Here is a 15,308-nt window from a genome sequence, read left to right as displayed (position 1 = left end):
CTCCTGTGAGATTATTTTAGCACTTCTGCAGTTTTGAGAAGAGCAGCTGGGAAGGAGAGCAGATTTCACAACATGGAACTCAGGAACGTTTTTGTCCAGAAAGTTGAATTGCAGCGACTCTTTGGGAGTAGAGCCACATGTTCGACCACAGAAAGACTCCCACAATGAAGTGAAACTGAGATGTTGAGCTTTCCTCTAAATATTAATTATTACTTTGGTTTTCTATTGCTTTTTTTGATTTAGCTGTGAGAATATCTGTTAGTTATGAAATAATTCTTGCTGAAGATGATAATTTTTTACAATGCTGTGCAATACATCAGCGATGAAATGGCATGAATGCCATATTTCAGTGCTGAAACCAAACTAATCAAAAATGTTCTCATGCATACAGAATAACACAAACCTAAGTTGTTTTTTTAATCTTTTACTTACATTATAGATCATTAAGCTAGATGAGATAAAGAGGCTGTTATTTTTAATGTGCCATAACTTGATTGAAGATTATCAGATGCCATAACACAAGCCGCACCTGAACTGAGGCTACAAGTGACTTATGACAGACAAAATACATGATGACCTGTGAACTATTTAATAATTCATGAACAACGCTCTCATGCTGTAGGTTCTGTTGCACAATCCACAACAGACAAATATTGTTTTCATACTCCAGTTAAACTAGGAAGGGGTTTGGTTTGTCAGGAGGTGTAACAGATGTCTCTCAGAAGCTGACAATCAAACACACCATGGACACTAAGTGATGAATGTGAGGATAACTTTTTATTTTTACATGAATTATTGTGATGCTGCTCCTCAGACAAAGTCTGATTGAGGAATAATAAGGGCTCCTATATGAAATATCCATATTTGTGTCCCCGTATTTGTTTTGTATCACTGGCACCACAATTTGTTTTTTATTTTAATATTATTGTTCCCCCGTTTTTTAACCAAAATTCACATTCCATGTTGTCAGTACTAAATGTTGGTTGAAAGGGCCCCTTCCTGTCTGAATTTAGCAATAATATTTGAAAGTCAGAAGCATACATATATACATATTATTATATATGTGTGTATGGATGTGTGGGTGTGTATATATAGACCCACACACATATACAGATATATATATATGTTTGATACCTACAGATAAGATCTTTAGCCATATGTTTGGGAATTGCGGTTCAGTTCCAATGTCAAAGAACAGTTTGTTATTTATTTTTCCTTCAAAGTACAAAAAAACAGCAACAACAGTCAAACTGTGTTCGATTTTGATCCATATTCCACTGTAAGGTTGAGTATCAACATTCCCTGGTTTATGTTACAGTATCCGACCTGCCTTTTACCTCCTTCTGGCTCTGATGGACATTTCTGCATTGCCTAAGATCTGGAGGAGACTACCAACATCTGTGATCAGAACAGCTTGTTCAACTTGTAGCACTTTCTTTGGAGAGGCCTAAAAGCTTTTTGATGTTCAGCGATCAACCTTTCACTCCTGTCACATGAAAATCGTCTAAAATCGCACCCAAACATTTTTCCAATGTCTTACTTGAACTGAAAGTTTACGTGGCGAGAGATGAGTGTGTTTTAAGGCTGCAGGCTTTACAAAATGTACTCACTACACTTTCTCACTTTTAAAGGCATGGAAATGAGTTTTTCTTAAGTTTTTGATGAGAAAATATTGTAAATACTCAAAGGCTTTCACCTGACAGCAGTGTTCCTACTTTCCAAATAAAGTGTGAATCGTTTTAGCTGTTCTGCTCAGAAGTGGGAACAAAGCGACATTATGCCATGCTTAATGCAAAAATTAAATGCAAGAAAACTTGATCAGCCACCGAAGACACACTTCATCATAATTTAGTGTGTTGTCTGGGATTTGAAAAAAGATTGTGGAAAAATTAGCAGTTTTACAGCGAAGACTTTGGTTCTGTCTAGGTGGGCTAACTTAGATTTAGTTATGCAACAACTGATTCCTAAGGGAAGTATATTTCATAGATACCCACACAAGACCTGAATCTGGGATGTAACTGCACACCTGAACTGCTATAGCGTACAGTGTGAGATCATTAACTTAAGGGGGCAAGTTAAAGGTCACGTTTGGTGCTATGAAATGCAATACTTCCCCATCTGTATCAAGTGCATTACACATATACTGTATTTTGTAATACAGAGAATTTTACAGTGTATAAATATTGATATTTATCGCTGTATGATGCCTGTTCAGTGTTATTTATGAGAGGGAAAATAAAACCTGTCACACTTTGTTACAAGGTGTTTGCTTTGTTTTTACAATGGCGTTTTTGCTGCTAACATACACTGACTGGCCACTTTATTAGGTACACCTGTCCAACTGCTCGTTAACACTTAATTTCTAATCAGCCAATCACATGGCGGCAACTCAGTGCATTGAGGCATGTAGATATGGTCAAGACAATCTCCTGCAGTTCAAACCGAGCATCAGTATGGGGAAGAAAGGTGATTTGAGTGACTTTGAACGTGGCATGGTTGTTGGTGCCAGAAGGGCTGGTCTGAGTGTTTCAGAAACTGCTGATCTACTGGGATTTTCACGCACAACCATCTCTAGGGTTTACAGAGAATGGTCCGAAAAGAAAAAATATCCAGTGAGCAGCAGTTCTGTGGGTGGAAATGCCTTGTTGATGCTAGAGGTCAGAGGAGAATGGCCAGACTGGTTCGAGCTGATAGAAAGGCAACAGTGACTCAAATAACCACCCGTTACAACCAAGGTAGGCAGAAAAGCATCTCTGAACGCACAGTACGTCGAACTTTGAGGCAGATGGGCTACAGCAGCAGAAGACCATACCGGGTGCCACTCCTTTCAGCTAAGAACAGGAAACTGAGGCTACAATTTGCACAAGCTCATCGAAAATTGGACAATAGAAGATTGGAAAAACATTGCCTGGTCTGATGAGTCTCGATTTCTGCTGCGACATTCGGATGGTAGGGTCAGAATTTGGCGTCAACAACATGAAAGCATGGATCCATCCTGCCTTGTATCAACGGTTCAGGCTGGTGGTGGTGGTGTAATGGTGTGGGGAATATTTTCTTGGCACTCTTTGGGCCCCTTGGTACCAATTGAGCATCGTTGCAACGCCACAGCCTACCTGAGTATTGTTGCTGACCATGTCCATCCCTTTATGACCACAATGTACCCAACTTCTGATGGCTACTTTCAGCAGGATAATGCGCCATGTCATAAAGCTGGAATCATCTCAGACTGGTTTCTTGAACATGACAATGAGTTCACTGTACTCAAATGGCCTCCACAGTCACCAGATCTCAATCCAATAGAGCATCTTTGGGATGTGGTGGAACGGGAGATTCGCATCATGGATGTGCAGCCGACAAATCTGCGGCAACTGTGTGATGCCATCATGTCAATATGGACCAAACTCTCTGAGGAATGCTTCCAGCACCTTGTTGAATCTATGCCACGAAGAATTGAGGCAGTTCTGAAGGCAAAAGGGGGTCCAACCCGTTACTAGCATGGTGTACCTAATAAAGTGGCCGGTGAGTGTATAATCCAACTTTTTCCTTTCAGTTCACTTAAAACGTCTTTAGCTGTTTTATGTTTTTAGTGACAGTTAAAGTTTCGTCAACTCTTGTGGACGAATGGTGGCAGCTGGACTGAGTGACAGACTGAGGAGAAGCTGCTGGTCTAAAAAAACAAAACAAAACAAAGAACTATTCGGATCATCCTCACAGCCAAAAGCTTCAATCTTCACACATATTCTTTTTGTCAGAGTATAGGCAAATTTGTCTTCTTTCCCACAGTGCAGCTACAAAAACACAGTGACTAAAAAATATGAGCTATAGGAAGAAAAGGACCGTTGGCCCTTGTTGAGGAAAGCGCAGACACGTTTATGCATTTGAATGGTGTCTCTTGCAAGATGATTAGAGTTTATGTACAGACAAACCAGACGTCTTGATGGAAGACTGTGATTGGCGATATTTAATTCTGGCAATGAAAATTTAATGCTCGAACATGCAGATCTCAGTTTATCAATCTATCATAAATAATACAGTCAGTTTCAAGTTCTGCACAAACTGCTCCTTTCCTAATCAATATTTAACAAGGTTTCTCACATATTTTGCTTTTGCATTTCAATTTTGACTTATTTTACTTTATTCTGCATTTCTGCTGGAACCAGGTATCAGAATGACTAGAGAGAGAGAGATTTTGCAATCTTAATTATTTAAATATTTACTCCAGTGATTTCCATTTACTGCATTAGTAAAATAAGCTCACAATGTGTCAACAAGTCTGAGCAGTTTTGCTCTGTGTTGATTCTACAGTTAGATTAAAATTTAGCATTGCTTTTTTTTTTTTTTTTTTTTTTTTGGTGAAAGCTTCCTCCACAGCAGGTAGCTGACTCCCTGACAAGCTAAGCACTTTTTCTTTTTTATTTATTTTCTTTTTTTTTTTTTTACACATTTGTAGATATGACATTGAAAATTAAAAAAAGGCTTTTTATTTTAATGCTGTGATGTCCAGTGCAAATATTGCACTGAATCCCACTAATATTCATAAAACCAGATCTTAAACTGGCACTCCACCAATTTCAGTCTTGCTGCGCAGATGTATTACTGCAAACACAGTTCAGTATATCTTTCAGTTGCTCGGGAAAAACCCCTTCAAAATAACATCTAATGGAAAATGCTGCAGAGTTGGATGAATAGCAATATATCATTCAGTGTTTTTGTTGCTTGTGCTAACTTATGTGAATGTTATCTGGATCTGGATGATAAAAGTCTGGATGTTTCAGCCTCTGCTGCGTCAATTTTGTCTTTGAGTCCCTCAGCCTCATGGAAGTGGAATATTAAATAGCTGTAGTTTAGAAACTTACAGTCCATTTCTTTTAATAATTTACAGCTGTGGATACCTTTATGTAATACTGAGTGATTCCATTATTTTCTTTCTTTCATTAAACTTTCTTTCAGCCTTGTTATTCAAAATATAAAACAATGTCTAATTGGTATCAGTGGGAAACTGACTTCTCACAGATGTTTTTACAGATTTTTGGGTCTGCGTGTTGCCTGGTTTGAAAGTGATCTCGCTCAGAAGGTTTGCCCTTACCTTGCAAACCTCTACAAAACTGTCAGTCCTCAAGTGTGCAGGAAAGCGGCAGCAGCACTCCATGGCCAGAAATAATACCGGCTTCTGGGGCAGTTTGTCACAGCAATTTTAAAGTGAAGTAGTGATGGATGTGGTGATGATGTAGAGTAGAGCACCACTTACACTTGCCCTTGCCCTGCCTGTGACAAGCAATCTGTTTGGGGGATAGGTGGGTGTTTGTGTGACAGATTAGATTGCGCTTGTGAATGGTGCTGTGCTCATGTAGCCACACACACACACACACACACACACACACACACACACACACACAAAGTTGCCTGTAGTCTTGCACTCATTCTAAACACAACAAAAAATACGACAACCCAGAGAGAGCCCAGCCAAAGTCTATCACTCAAACTGTAACAGACCAGAATCCTCTTGCATTTTATGATGTTTTTATGAGGAGCTGCAGAGATTCCTTCGCTGCTCCTCACACGGCCCAACAGTCTCTTCTGGGCTCGGGTCAGATTTGTGTCTCACCCATCATCATCTACCCCTGCCTCAAAGGACAAATCTCACCCCAGAGCCTCCCAGCCAGTGCGCAGATATGTCCACACAGAACCAAGAACATTCATTTTGACGGGCCTCAAATAAAAGGCCCAGCTCCCACTGACGGCGATGCTTTTAGAGGGAAAGCTCCAAAATACATCTGTGAAGATGGAAAACAAATCTAAGAGTGACATTGTGAAAAGAGAAGAAACAGGGTGAGTGAGACTCTCTTGGAATATGTCCATACAGCCTTTTAAAGGGAAACTTGTGGTAGGAATGTTTATGGATTTGCGGAGGAGGGAAATGTTGATGGGACTCTGGCAGAGGGATCTCGCTCTAGGCAGACGGATTGATCACATGACCACTGTCTTGGCCTAGACAGATGTTGCCTCCATCTGTACCATCTATGACATGCTGCTTTTCTCCTCTTGTGGTATTGTAAAACTGCTCAGCACAGAACTAGGGCGAAACAAATGCAGCACACCTCTGAAAGAATTTTTTTTTCATACGCATAATACATAAAAATAAGTAAGGCATTACTCATGGTGACCTGGTGCATCAATTATTGCAGGGTATGCAATAATTGATGCACCTTTGATGCATCCTTCAAACAGAAAATGTATTTGGGATTGGACGTTAAGCTGCAGGTTCTACACTTTACGAGCTCTGGTCCATGTGTCCTTGCTGATCAGGGAGTGGCAAAAGGCAGACGAATGAGGGAGGGTCTTTTCTGATGACGCCTGCTCTCTGGGAAGACTCACATCTTTGTCCTCTCCTAAGGTCAGCTTCTCCTCACTGTGAGCGACTGTGCTGTAAAAACTGCTGTCTGCTCACCAAGCAAAAATGAAAACACTCAGTTTGATGGGAACATTGCAGAGGAAGATGAGGGACTGAGAGGATGTTATTACTGCTTTATGGTGGAACTGAAGCCCACAGGGTGGTAGCTCGTCAGTGCTATTGAAACATTGCACCCATGTTCATGTAAGATATGTCATACTATATAGCAGGGAAACCACAGCACAGGCTTCAATCCACTCAGCCACTACTTTTAGGGCCTTATCTCAGTTCACACTGGCACTCCGGCTAGGCTAAATGAAATACAAAGCCTGCTCTCTAGTGGTCAGATGGCAACAGTACATTCACCTCAATGGAGTTTCTTACAACACAGAGCACAATAGAAAACAGTATAAGATGTATCTTATAGTTAATATCAACCACTACGTTGTATATTGTGACAGAAGCCTGTTGCTACTGACTTTATTTTGAAATACATGTCTTGACAGAACAGTTACTTCAACACTTTCCAGCCTCAAAAGTCAATTTTCAAGGGTTCAACTTAAAACTGTCCTTAATGCAAAAAGATTGAAATTTCAATAGCACATCTTCTGAGTAAGCCCATGCAGTATTAAAAAAAATTACAAAGCAGATGGTACTAAAGCTTGGGGTTAAATCGAGCTATTATATTGGTTAACACTGTACTATAATGGAAATGTTCATTCTGCATTTATTATTTCATTTTAAGTACAGAGAAGAAAAGAAGAGAAAGTCAAGCACGATGGACATTAGAAGATAAAACAAGGCAAATCAAGTAAAAAAATTAACATATGATAAATCTCATTTCCTTCTGTGGTCTGAACCCAGAGGCAATACTAATTTATTGCAGAGAAGCTACAGTAGATTCCCCAGTGATCACTGGTGTAACGTCCACAGTCCAGCTTCTCCAGCCCCACAAGGGCCATGTGATTGGGTGCCAGGCGTGGCACTCCATCCTTGGTTGCTGGGCGGAGGTAGACTCGGTCGAAGCGGCAGCGACTGACATAGGGAGCATTCTTATTGTTATTAGCTTTGGTGTCCCACGTGTAGCGACAGTGCTCCCGCTTGCCCAGTTTCTCCCAGATATCGCAGACACCGGCGGGTAGGCCCACCTTGGCAACCTGAGAAAGGCCCAAATCAGGTATTTCAAAAAGGGGCACACACTGTGATGATTTATATCAAGTGCACTGAATACATATGAGTGTGGGGACAAATGACTAACTTCGGTGTCCCTCAGGTTTGTGTCGCCGCCAAACAGGACAGTGACGTCGTCAGGCGCCTCTCTCATTTTCTGCATCACCACTCGCAGTTGTTTCATTCGCTCCTCTGCATGGCCCTTACAGCTCTCAAGATGAGATGTCATCAGACACAACTTCTGGCCTTTGAAATCCACCTGATTTAAAAGAAGAAAATATGACGTTTACATCAAAATCAGATGAACTGAATTTGATGATTTGAAGTGTTTGGATGAGTGTGGACAAACTTGAGCCACAAGCAGATTCCTCATCATCTGGGTGGTGGGGTATGTTATTATCTCACTCGCCAACAGTTTTACTCGTGATCTCTTCAGCATCATCCCAGTAAAGTAGCCATCTTCACCACCTGGTCAGCACAAGTACAGACAAGGAAAAGTTCAAACTTCTGAGTTCATCTACAGGTTATTGCATGCTCTGTACAGTACAACTGTGAGGCCTACTGAGATTTTGTATTTTGCTCTAAGGGTGTGTGTAGTTTATTTCTTGCATCCTGCCCTGGCTATCTGAGGTACGAACATTGCAGTAATAATGTACCTTCAATGATCAGGTAGCTGACTGCTCGTTTCTTCAGGTACTGGACGTAGGGTGGAATGAGCTCCTGTAGGAGCACCACGTCAGGAGTATATCTGCATTAGAAGAAGATCCACTTTCACATGTACTTTGCACCTTGTTGGGATATCTGATTTTACGTTTCTCACAAACACCTTTGCACTTTGATGATTATATTGTTTGAATTTACTGAACTGCTTATGATAAAGTAGATAGTGACACTCAAATGAATAAAGAAAGTAACAACTACATAATGCAATGAGGATAGAATGTACAGACATGAATGAAAAACATCTTTTGTAAAATATCCATATACAGTAAATAATGCAACTGTGACCTTCTACTAATTGCTGACTGAATGCAGAAGATACACTGGGGTTGTAGTGTGTGTCTGTTCTTCAGACACATCAGACTGTATGCTGGTCAGGGAAACATAGTCCGGTCCAGAGCTCTGTAAACAATCTCTTTTTCTATATACCATTTTGCTGTTAGATGAATAATAAAACATGTGAAACTGATTTGGACGTCTCCTGCATCCTTCAAACGAATGCGCGAGTTCACTTTGGGAACTCAACAACCTCTAGATGGACTGCTACGCAGCTGCCCTCTGATATTAACAAGAGTGTAACATAGAAAATGTGTATGTGTAATATAGAAAATATGAAAATGGAAGTCAATACAAAAAAACAAAAAAAAAAGTGACGCAAAGGCTCACAAGACTAAGTAGGAGCACAGGCCTCTGGCTCGCTCTGCAAGGTTGTCTGTGTCAAGTCCATCCACGTTCCAGGAAATCACAGACAGTTTATCGTCGTCTTCTTCTGAGGGATTGCGCTGGGATGCAGGACTGTCTCCGGTCAAATCTATGCTGAGAGTTTTTCAGAATCTTGATTGATTTCAGATAACATGGTGAAACTTGTAGTAATACAAATGGGGACAGGGACACAATGGAAGACAGGTGACTTACCAATTCCCTGCTGATTTCTCATCAGTCTTCTGGCTCTTGGTTTTAGAACCAGCGTCTTCCTCAGGAGGATCCCCCACTTCAAATACTGTCTCCATGTCTGCCTCAAAGAATGAATTCAAAGCTCTCTGCGGAAAAAAAAAAAAAGAGACAAAGGGGTCTGTTTAAAATAAATCCAGATAAACGGTGTGGCCTGGTGGCTCCTGAGCAGCAGAGAGTGAGCTGATCAGCGAAGTTAGCTGAGTACAAACTGAATTAACTTCAGTTAAATAAGACAGCAGCTAAATGACAGCTGTACCTCCATCTCCCACTCATTTTCAGCCAGATAGCACTGAGCCACGGCGCTGTCTGTTCCTGCGATCGCAGCAAACTCGTCGCAGAGACGAGCTCTGTTTTCTTCTGCATTGGAAACTGACGGCTTGTCCGAGTCGGACGTAGACGTCATCTTGTCTAAGCACAGTTATTTCACAGACACGAAGGGGGAAAATGACCAAATTAATACAGACTTACTGGAATCAGGCTAAATGACTATCCCATGTTTGTTTTCGCTGCGAGTTACCTCGGGTACCAGTGAAAAGCTTCCGGGTAAAGTTGCTAATTAGCCTCTAATGCTAACCGAAACAAATCCCGGTGCACCAGGCTATTTTTAATTAATTGGACAGTTACTAAAAACACCATTTAGTTTTGATACTTCAGTGGTGTTTATTTTCTTCAAATCGGGTCTAAAGATGGAAAGCAGGTGAACTTCAGGTGTTACCAGCTCTGTGTCCGAAAGCGCTCCCTAATCCCTAATGATGCATTGCACTCGTGGCAAAAACGGAAAATCCTCCAGAGAATATAACAAATATAAAATATATAAATACAAAAATATATATAATAAAAAAAGAAGACCAAATACGGGAATAAAAATTACAGTGAAGTGCGAGATTAACAAAAGGATTTAACGTGATGCAGTGATAAACAGAAAAGTTTAGCCGTGAGTTGAGCACGTTTTAATTGCGCGACAGCGATGACGCAATCAACGGCGCCAAAAGTAGTGTCCGAAAGAAATAGTTCATTTGGTGAATGAGTTCACTACATAGTCCACTACATCCATCTCCTTATAGGGGGAGTTAGGGGGGTTCGGAAATAAAACATGGACGAAGAGGAAGAAGTTTCACCCGGACGGTTTAGTGAGTGCTGTCATTTCCGGTTCGAAGTAAACAGAAGTTTGACATTGGCAGCTCACATTAGGGCTGAAAATGGTTTCTCTGACTTTAAATTCACTAAAACAAATAATGAGAGCTATGGTCGACAACCCAGGCTTCGACAGAGTGCTAAGCAAGGTAAAAAAAATTAAACAGTATGCGACATTTCTTTGGCATTTTGAGGTGATTTGGTGTCCCTGTTCCCCGTAGGTTAGTGACTTACGTCGCAATGTTTCACACATGTACGATGTGTTTTTTGTCAGGTGGATGTTTTGTCTGCCAGTCCAGGTAAGGTGGTGTGTGAAATGCGGGTAGAAGAAGAGCACACTAACAGGGGAGGGACGCTGCACGGCGGACTGACAGCTACCTTGGTCGATGTCATCTCCACCATGGCCATCATGTACAGTGAGGCGGGGGCGCCGGGGGTCAGTGTGGACATGAACATTACGTGAGTCTGCCAGCGTAAATCTCAATAATAGTCGTGACTCACTCCCTTCAAACATTGATCAACACAATGTCAACATCTTACAGATATATGAATGCTGCCAAGATGGGAGAGGACGTACTCATCACTGCTCAGGTTTTGAAAGAAGGACGGACGCTGGCGTTTGCCACTGTAGACCTGACCAGCAAGGCCACAGGGAAGCTCATTGCACAGGGAAGACACACAAAGCACCTTGGCAGGAGCTAAATTATGGCTGTTTTTGAACCACACAATCATAAATTTGCCATAACCAGAGACTGTGCTTAACTAATCTGACTGTGAATATCCAAAATCAGTGTGGGTGAACAGTTGTGGCTACTACAACTCCATAACACTACTCACTCCTTGGTACTTACCGGTGTTGTGTTGAGCGTTACACATTTGTCATAAAACTTTGCCTAAATATTGTATCAATAAATATACACATGCAATAAAACAAAATGGACAAAGAGATATTCTTCAGAATTTGCACTGTATTGGGATATGCTCAGCAGTATTGATTTGAGAATCATCAACAGAAAAAACCCAGAAGTTACACGCCATATGACCTTTCAACTGAACACACTGAATCAACAATGAGCAAAATTATACGTACTATGTACTTCTTATTCTGTGACAAGCAAGCCTGCGCAACCCAATTTTAATTTGATGAGCATGGCAAGAAATTATCTTAAATTTACTAGGTCAAATTAAAGAAAAAAAAATCAGTTAGCTTCAGCAACTTTTGTTAGGTATGTTAGTCATTAATTCTGTCACATTTTATTTTGTCACCAACCCACATCCCAAATAAAACAAAACATAGAACACCAGATTTCAGTAGCTTAAATGAATAGTGCATGAACGGCTTGAACGCTGACATGACCTTCAACAGCTAACATGTCTAAACTTTGTGTACAAAGCCTTTCAAGTCACTCAAGATTTTAGCAACAGCCTGCCTAGCATGTTTCAGAGGAAAGCAAATGACACCAAAACATCTTTTTAAAGTCCAGCAAAAAATTAGGCGGTTTATAAGAAGCAATTCCTACACCATATGATTTGACAACTATTGTTCATCTTGTTATCTTTGCATACAGAGGTGTTTTAACACCTATTCACACCTGTCCTTGGTCAATAGATTGTGTCAAGTTGTTCTAGAAACCCCAATGACATTACAAACAAGCTTTAAACAATCCTTTCTTATGACAACAAGGATATAAAACACGTCCATCTGAGAACCACCGTGAGGACCTGGGTATTGTTTGTTCCTGTTTTGATGCAACATAAAGAGTTCCTTCAATGACCGTTGCTGTTGACAGAGCGGCTCCAAGAGAACAACCAACCACTCAAAATCAATGTTCGTGCAGGTTCAAATGAACAAAAACAGATGAGTGAGTAAGAGGGAATGAACAGGGAGAAAAAAAATAGGGGAACCAACAAAAATGGCAGAGAGAAGAGGGGAATATTGTGTTGTGGGGAGGAGAGGAACAAGGATGGGAACTGAAACAACCTCAGGTCAGGGAGGGGGGAACGAGTAGGTAACAAAAACGGAGAGATCCAAGCACAAGTTCAAATCTTTAAAAAGGAAACGGGTGGAGATGAGTACATCAATTTGCTTCTGAAGGCTTAGGCAGGAGGGAGTTTAAGGGCTTTTCCCTATGTGGCTGGGTAGAGCAGGGAGCCTTAATCAGGCATGTATGGGCGGAGGTGATCCTCGATGTCTCCAACACCCCAGCAGGTCAGCTGGTCCTGGGGCAAGTACAAGCAGAGGCTGCACAACTTGAAAACTGTGGCCTTGGTTTTAGGAGTCTGCAAGAAATATGTATCGGCATTAGTTTTAAGGATTTGTCTGACATTGTTAGAGATTTTTTTTTTTTTTAATCTGTAATAACATAAATTCAGGTGACTGACTCACCTGTAAGTGCTGTCTATCCATGAAGAGAAATACAGACTGAGTTGGGTTGTTCATGACCATTCCAGCCTTGTCTTTACGACCCAAAGCATGCAAGCACTGCTTCTCGTAGTCTCCATGATGAAATTCAAACTTGGCCTGCAAATCATAGCACACCAAGAGCTAAATATTGTTTTTCTGTTTGCAATCTATGCATTTGCTGTGAAAAAACAGGTTGGGCATATTGTCCAACCATATTCCAGATATACAACTTCATGGAGAACACCTGTTGCATTAAGATTTAAAAAAAAAACAAAACAAAACCAGACATCTGAGTTGTCTAATAAGGTCCACAGTTCTGACCTGAACAGGCCTAAAGGGTTCATCTTCAGCCCCCTTCCATCTGGAGAACAACAGACAGACAATCTTCTCAATATCATTGCGTGGCCAAAGGATGAAGTCCATCTCTTGTGTGCAGCCTATCACATCCTATGATGACCAAAAAAAGGACAATTTAGTGGCATGAATAGATGTTCTCTACAACATATCTCAGGTTCACATGGTTCCCTCTTACCCTTCGCATTGACTGGTATCGTGGTGCATGTAGTTGCACAACATCTTTTTGCAGGAGTTCAATTGAACTCTCCAGAGAGTAGCTGGAATCCCGTACACCTCGTAGGATGTTTTCTTCATAGTTGTTGGTCATTACTGGTACCACTTCAGCTACCTCAAAAAGTGCAGACTTCTTCTTCTGTAATGACACATACACACACACAAAAAAGACACAAAATGTACATTTAAGGTTTTGTTTGATTATAGGAGAACAGCTAGGTTTGATTAGATTTTGTCATGAGTACATTTTATTGTATAAAAGTGTGTTAAGATTTACGATACGCGTCCATTTTGCTGACAAACCTTTTCCTTGAAAACGAAGGCTATATAAATCTTGAAGTCAAACTGATCAGCCAAAGATTCCCTTTTCTTCCGAAGTTGCGCTCGAAGTCGATTTCTTGTTTGATTTCTTCGTGAAGTTGGGTCCCCCATGGTTAGATTTTGATGGCTTTTGATGGTTCTTCTCTTGCGTAGAATATTTTGGCTACACTCTTTTTTGTATTTATACGTTGGATAAAGGATGGAGTTAACTACCCTTTGCAGAAACAACCCATCAATTAACTCTAGGCTAGATCTGTGAAATGCCCAACTACCAACCAAAAAGGTTCACAAATCAGAAACAAGACTAAGTCATTTAAAAAAAAATTTGTAAAAGGGCAGTGTTGAGGAGGGGAATAATCAACAAGCTAAGACTACATCTCTTTTTTACTTGATCAGAAATCCATGTTTTAAGACATGACTTTTAAGCCAAATGGTCTTTTTCAACCTGCCATTCACAAAGGATTACAACCGAGATTCAAATTAAAAGGCAACTCAAACTTGACTAACCTTTATTCTGAAAAAAAAAAAATGATACTGAAATTAACAAAAACGGCTGCTACTGTAAAAACACATATCGGCGATATATTTTTGCTCGTGAATTTGAAGACTATAGAGACTAGCAAGCAGACAAATAATCTATTGTTTGGGTCATTTCAAAGTCCCTCATCCATGGCTGTCGTTTTGTGTTTGCTTCTCTGTAGAGACTGCGTTATGTGCGTGTTACATAGGGATCTAGGATGCAGACGAACATGGCAGGTAAATACAGATGCCAGGAGATGTTGGCACCGGGTAACATCGAAGACTACTGCGAAAGTAACTTGACATTTCCTTGACTTTTACTGCCACTCACTCGGCCCACGGCCTGCGGTGCTGCCACTGCTGATCGACATGATGTGGGCGTATTTTTAGCACACTAGCTAAGGAAAGCTAGCAGGCTAACCTAGACATACACTTCCGACACTAACTAGTAGTGAGCCAACGATATAGCTACATCTTATCTTCTGACTGATTGGCTTAATTGAGGCCTATGTGCGGTCGGCTGGCTAGCGTTCAGTCATCTCTCCACACATTTACATCTTCTCGTCTGGTTGGATGTGGCTGCCAGTGCTGTGAGAGTCAGAGGACCTGCGGGGCTGACTGCCTAACTGGTTGTGCTCGTGCTCAGCATTTTAGCTAGGTATAATTTACTTCGCTCGTGTCTCGCCAACAACCTCACGGACAAAAGCCAGCCAGATAATCGGTGGCCAAACCAAACGTCGAGCCACTGAATGGCGAAATAAACGTCAGGTTGACAAAAATCTCCCCCCTTTCCACGTCTGAAGTTTCGAGGTGTTCGCTGCGCTTGTTTTCTTTCTCTTCTTTTCTTCAGTCGTCACAACCTCCGGCTCGCCCAGCTGCATGCCATGTCAAGATAAATCTACAATCCAGCTGAAATCCTCCGTTCTTTCAGTCGACAAGTGGCGCGTTGTGTCTCCCGGTGGGCCCATATTTAACGGCGTGTCGTCCAACGTTTTTCCGTCTGCTTTCTTTGTGTTGTTTTCGGGCAGCTAATAATGGCTCACGGGCTCGGTTGGTCCACAGCCTCCCCCAAAATGGCTGCGCAGTCAACTACAAAGATGTGACGTAGCCCGACATGTGACCGCA

The 15,308-nt window shown here is 41.2% G+C and overlaps 3 protein-coding genes across 5 annotated transcripts; 1 reads left to right on the top strand and 2 right to left on the bottom strand.

Annotated features, from left to right (window-relative positions):
- Positions 1 to 6,841: 6,841 nt before the first annotated feature.
- tdp2b (tyrosyl-DNA phosphodiesterase 2b) lies at positions 6,842 to 10,266 on the bottom strand. 3 transcript variants are annotated; one of them, XM_029514449.1, is made up of 8 exons: positions 9,753 to 10,266; positions 9,492 to 9,643; positions 9,197 to 9,321; positions 8,948 to 9,097; positions 8,218 to 8,309; positions 7,911 to 8,029; positions 7,650 to 7,820; positions 6,842 to 7,548 (listed from the first exon to the last, which is right to left on the bottom strand). In XM_029514449.1, exons 2-8 carry the CDS (start codon positions 9,636 to 9,638, stop codon positions 7,264 to 7,266), a joined length of 1,089 nt encoding a protein of 362 aa, XP_029370309.1. In that variant the 5' UTR covers positions 9,639 to 9,643; positions 9,753 to 10,266; the 3' UTR covers positions 6,842 to 7,263. The 3 variants fall into 3 exon arrangements, with proteins under 3 accessions (XP_029370309.1, XP_029370308.1, XP_029370310.1); XM_029514448.1 differs by having other exon boundaries at positions 9,492 to 10,266; XM_029514450.1 differs by lacking the exon at positions 9,492 to 9,643 and having other exon boundaries at positions 9,704 to 10,266.
- Positions 10,267 to 10,338: 72 nt separating this feature from the next.
- On the top strand, positions 10,339 to 11,643 carry acot13 (acyl-CoA thioesterase 13). The gene is made up of 3 exons (XM_029514453.1): positions 10,339 to 10,518; positions 10,644 to 10,828; positions 10,912 to 11,643. The coding sequence occupies exons 1-3, from the start codon at positions 10,435 to 10,437 to the stop codon at positions 11,069 to 11,071; spliced, it is 429 nt and encodes a 142-aa protein (XP_029370313.1). The 5' UTR covers positions 10,339 to 10,434; the 3' UTR covers positions 11,072 to 11,643.
- Positions 11,318 to 15,275, bottom strand: c11h6orf62 (chromosome 11 C6orf62 homolog). Its single transcript, XM_029514451.1, has 5 exons — positions 13,647 to 15,275; positions 13,306 to 13,482; positions 13,095 to 13,220; positions 12,756 to 12,890; positions 11,318 to 12,649 (listed from the first exon to the last, which is right to left on the bottom strand). The coding sequence occupies exons 1-5, from the start codon at positions 13,773 to 13,775 to the stop codon at positions 12,524 to 12,526; spliced, it is 693 nt and encodes a 230-aa protein (XP_029370311.1). The 5' UTR covers positions 13,776 to 15,275; the 3' UTR covers positions 11,318 to 12,523.
- Positions 15,276 to 15,308: the final 33 nt, after the last annotated feature.

The sequence above is a fragment of the Echeneis naucrates genome, chromosome 11, assembly GCF_900963305.1.
Source record: "Echeneis naucrates chromosome 11, fEcheNa1.1, whole genome shotgun sequence".
Taxonomy (NCBI): domain Eukaryota; kingdom Metazoa; phylum Chordata; class Actinopteri; order Carangiformes; family Echeneidae; genus Echeneis; species Echeneis naucrates.
This window is presented reverse-complemented; position numbering and strand designations above follow the sequence as displayed.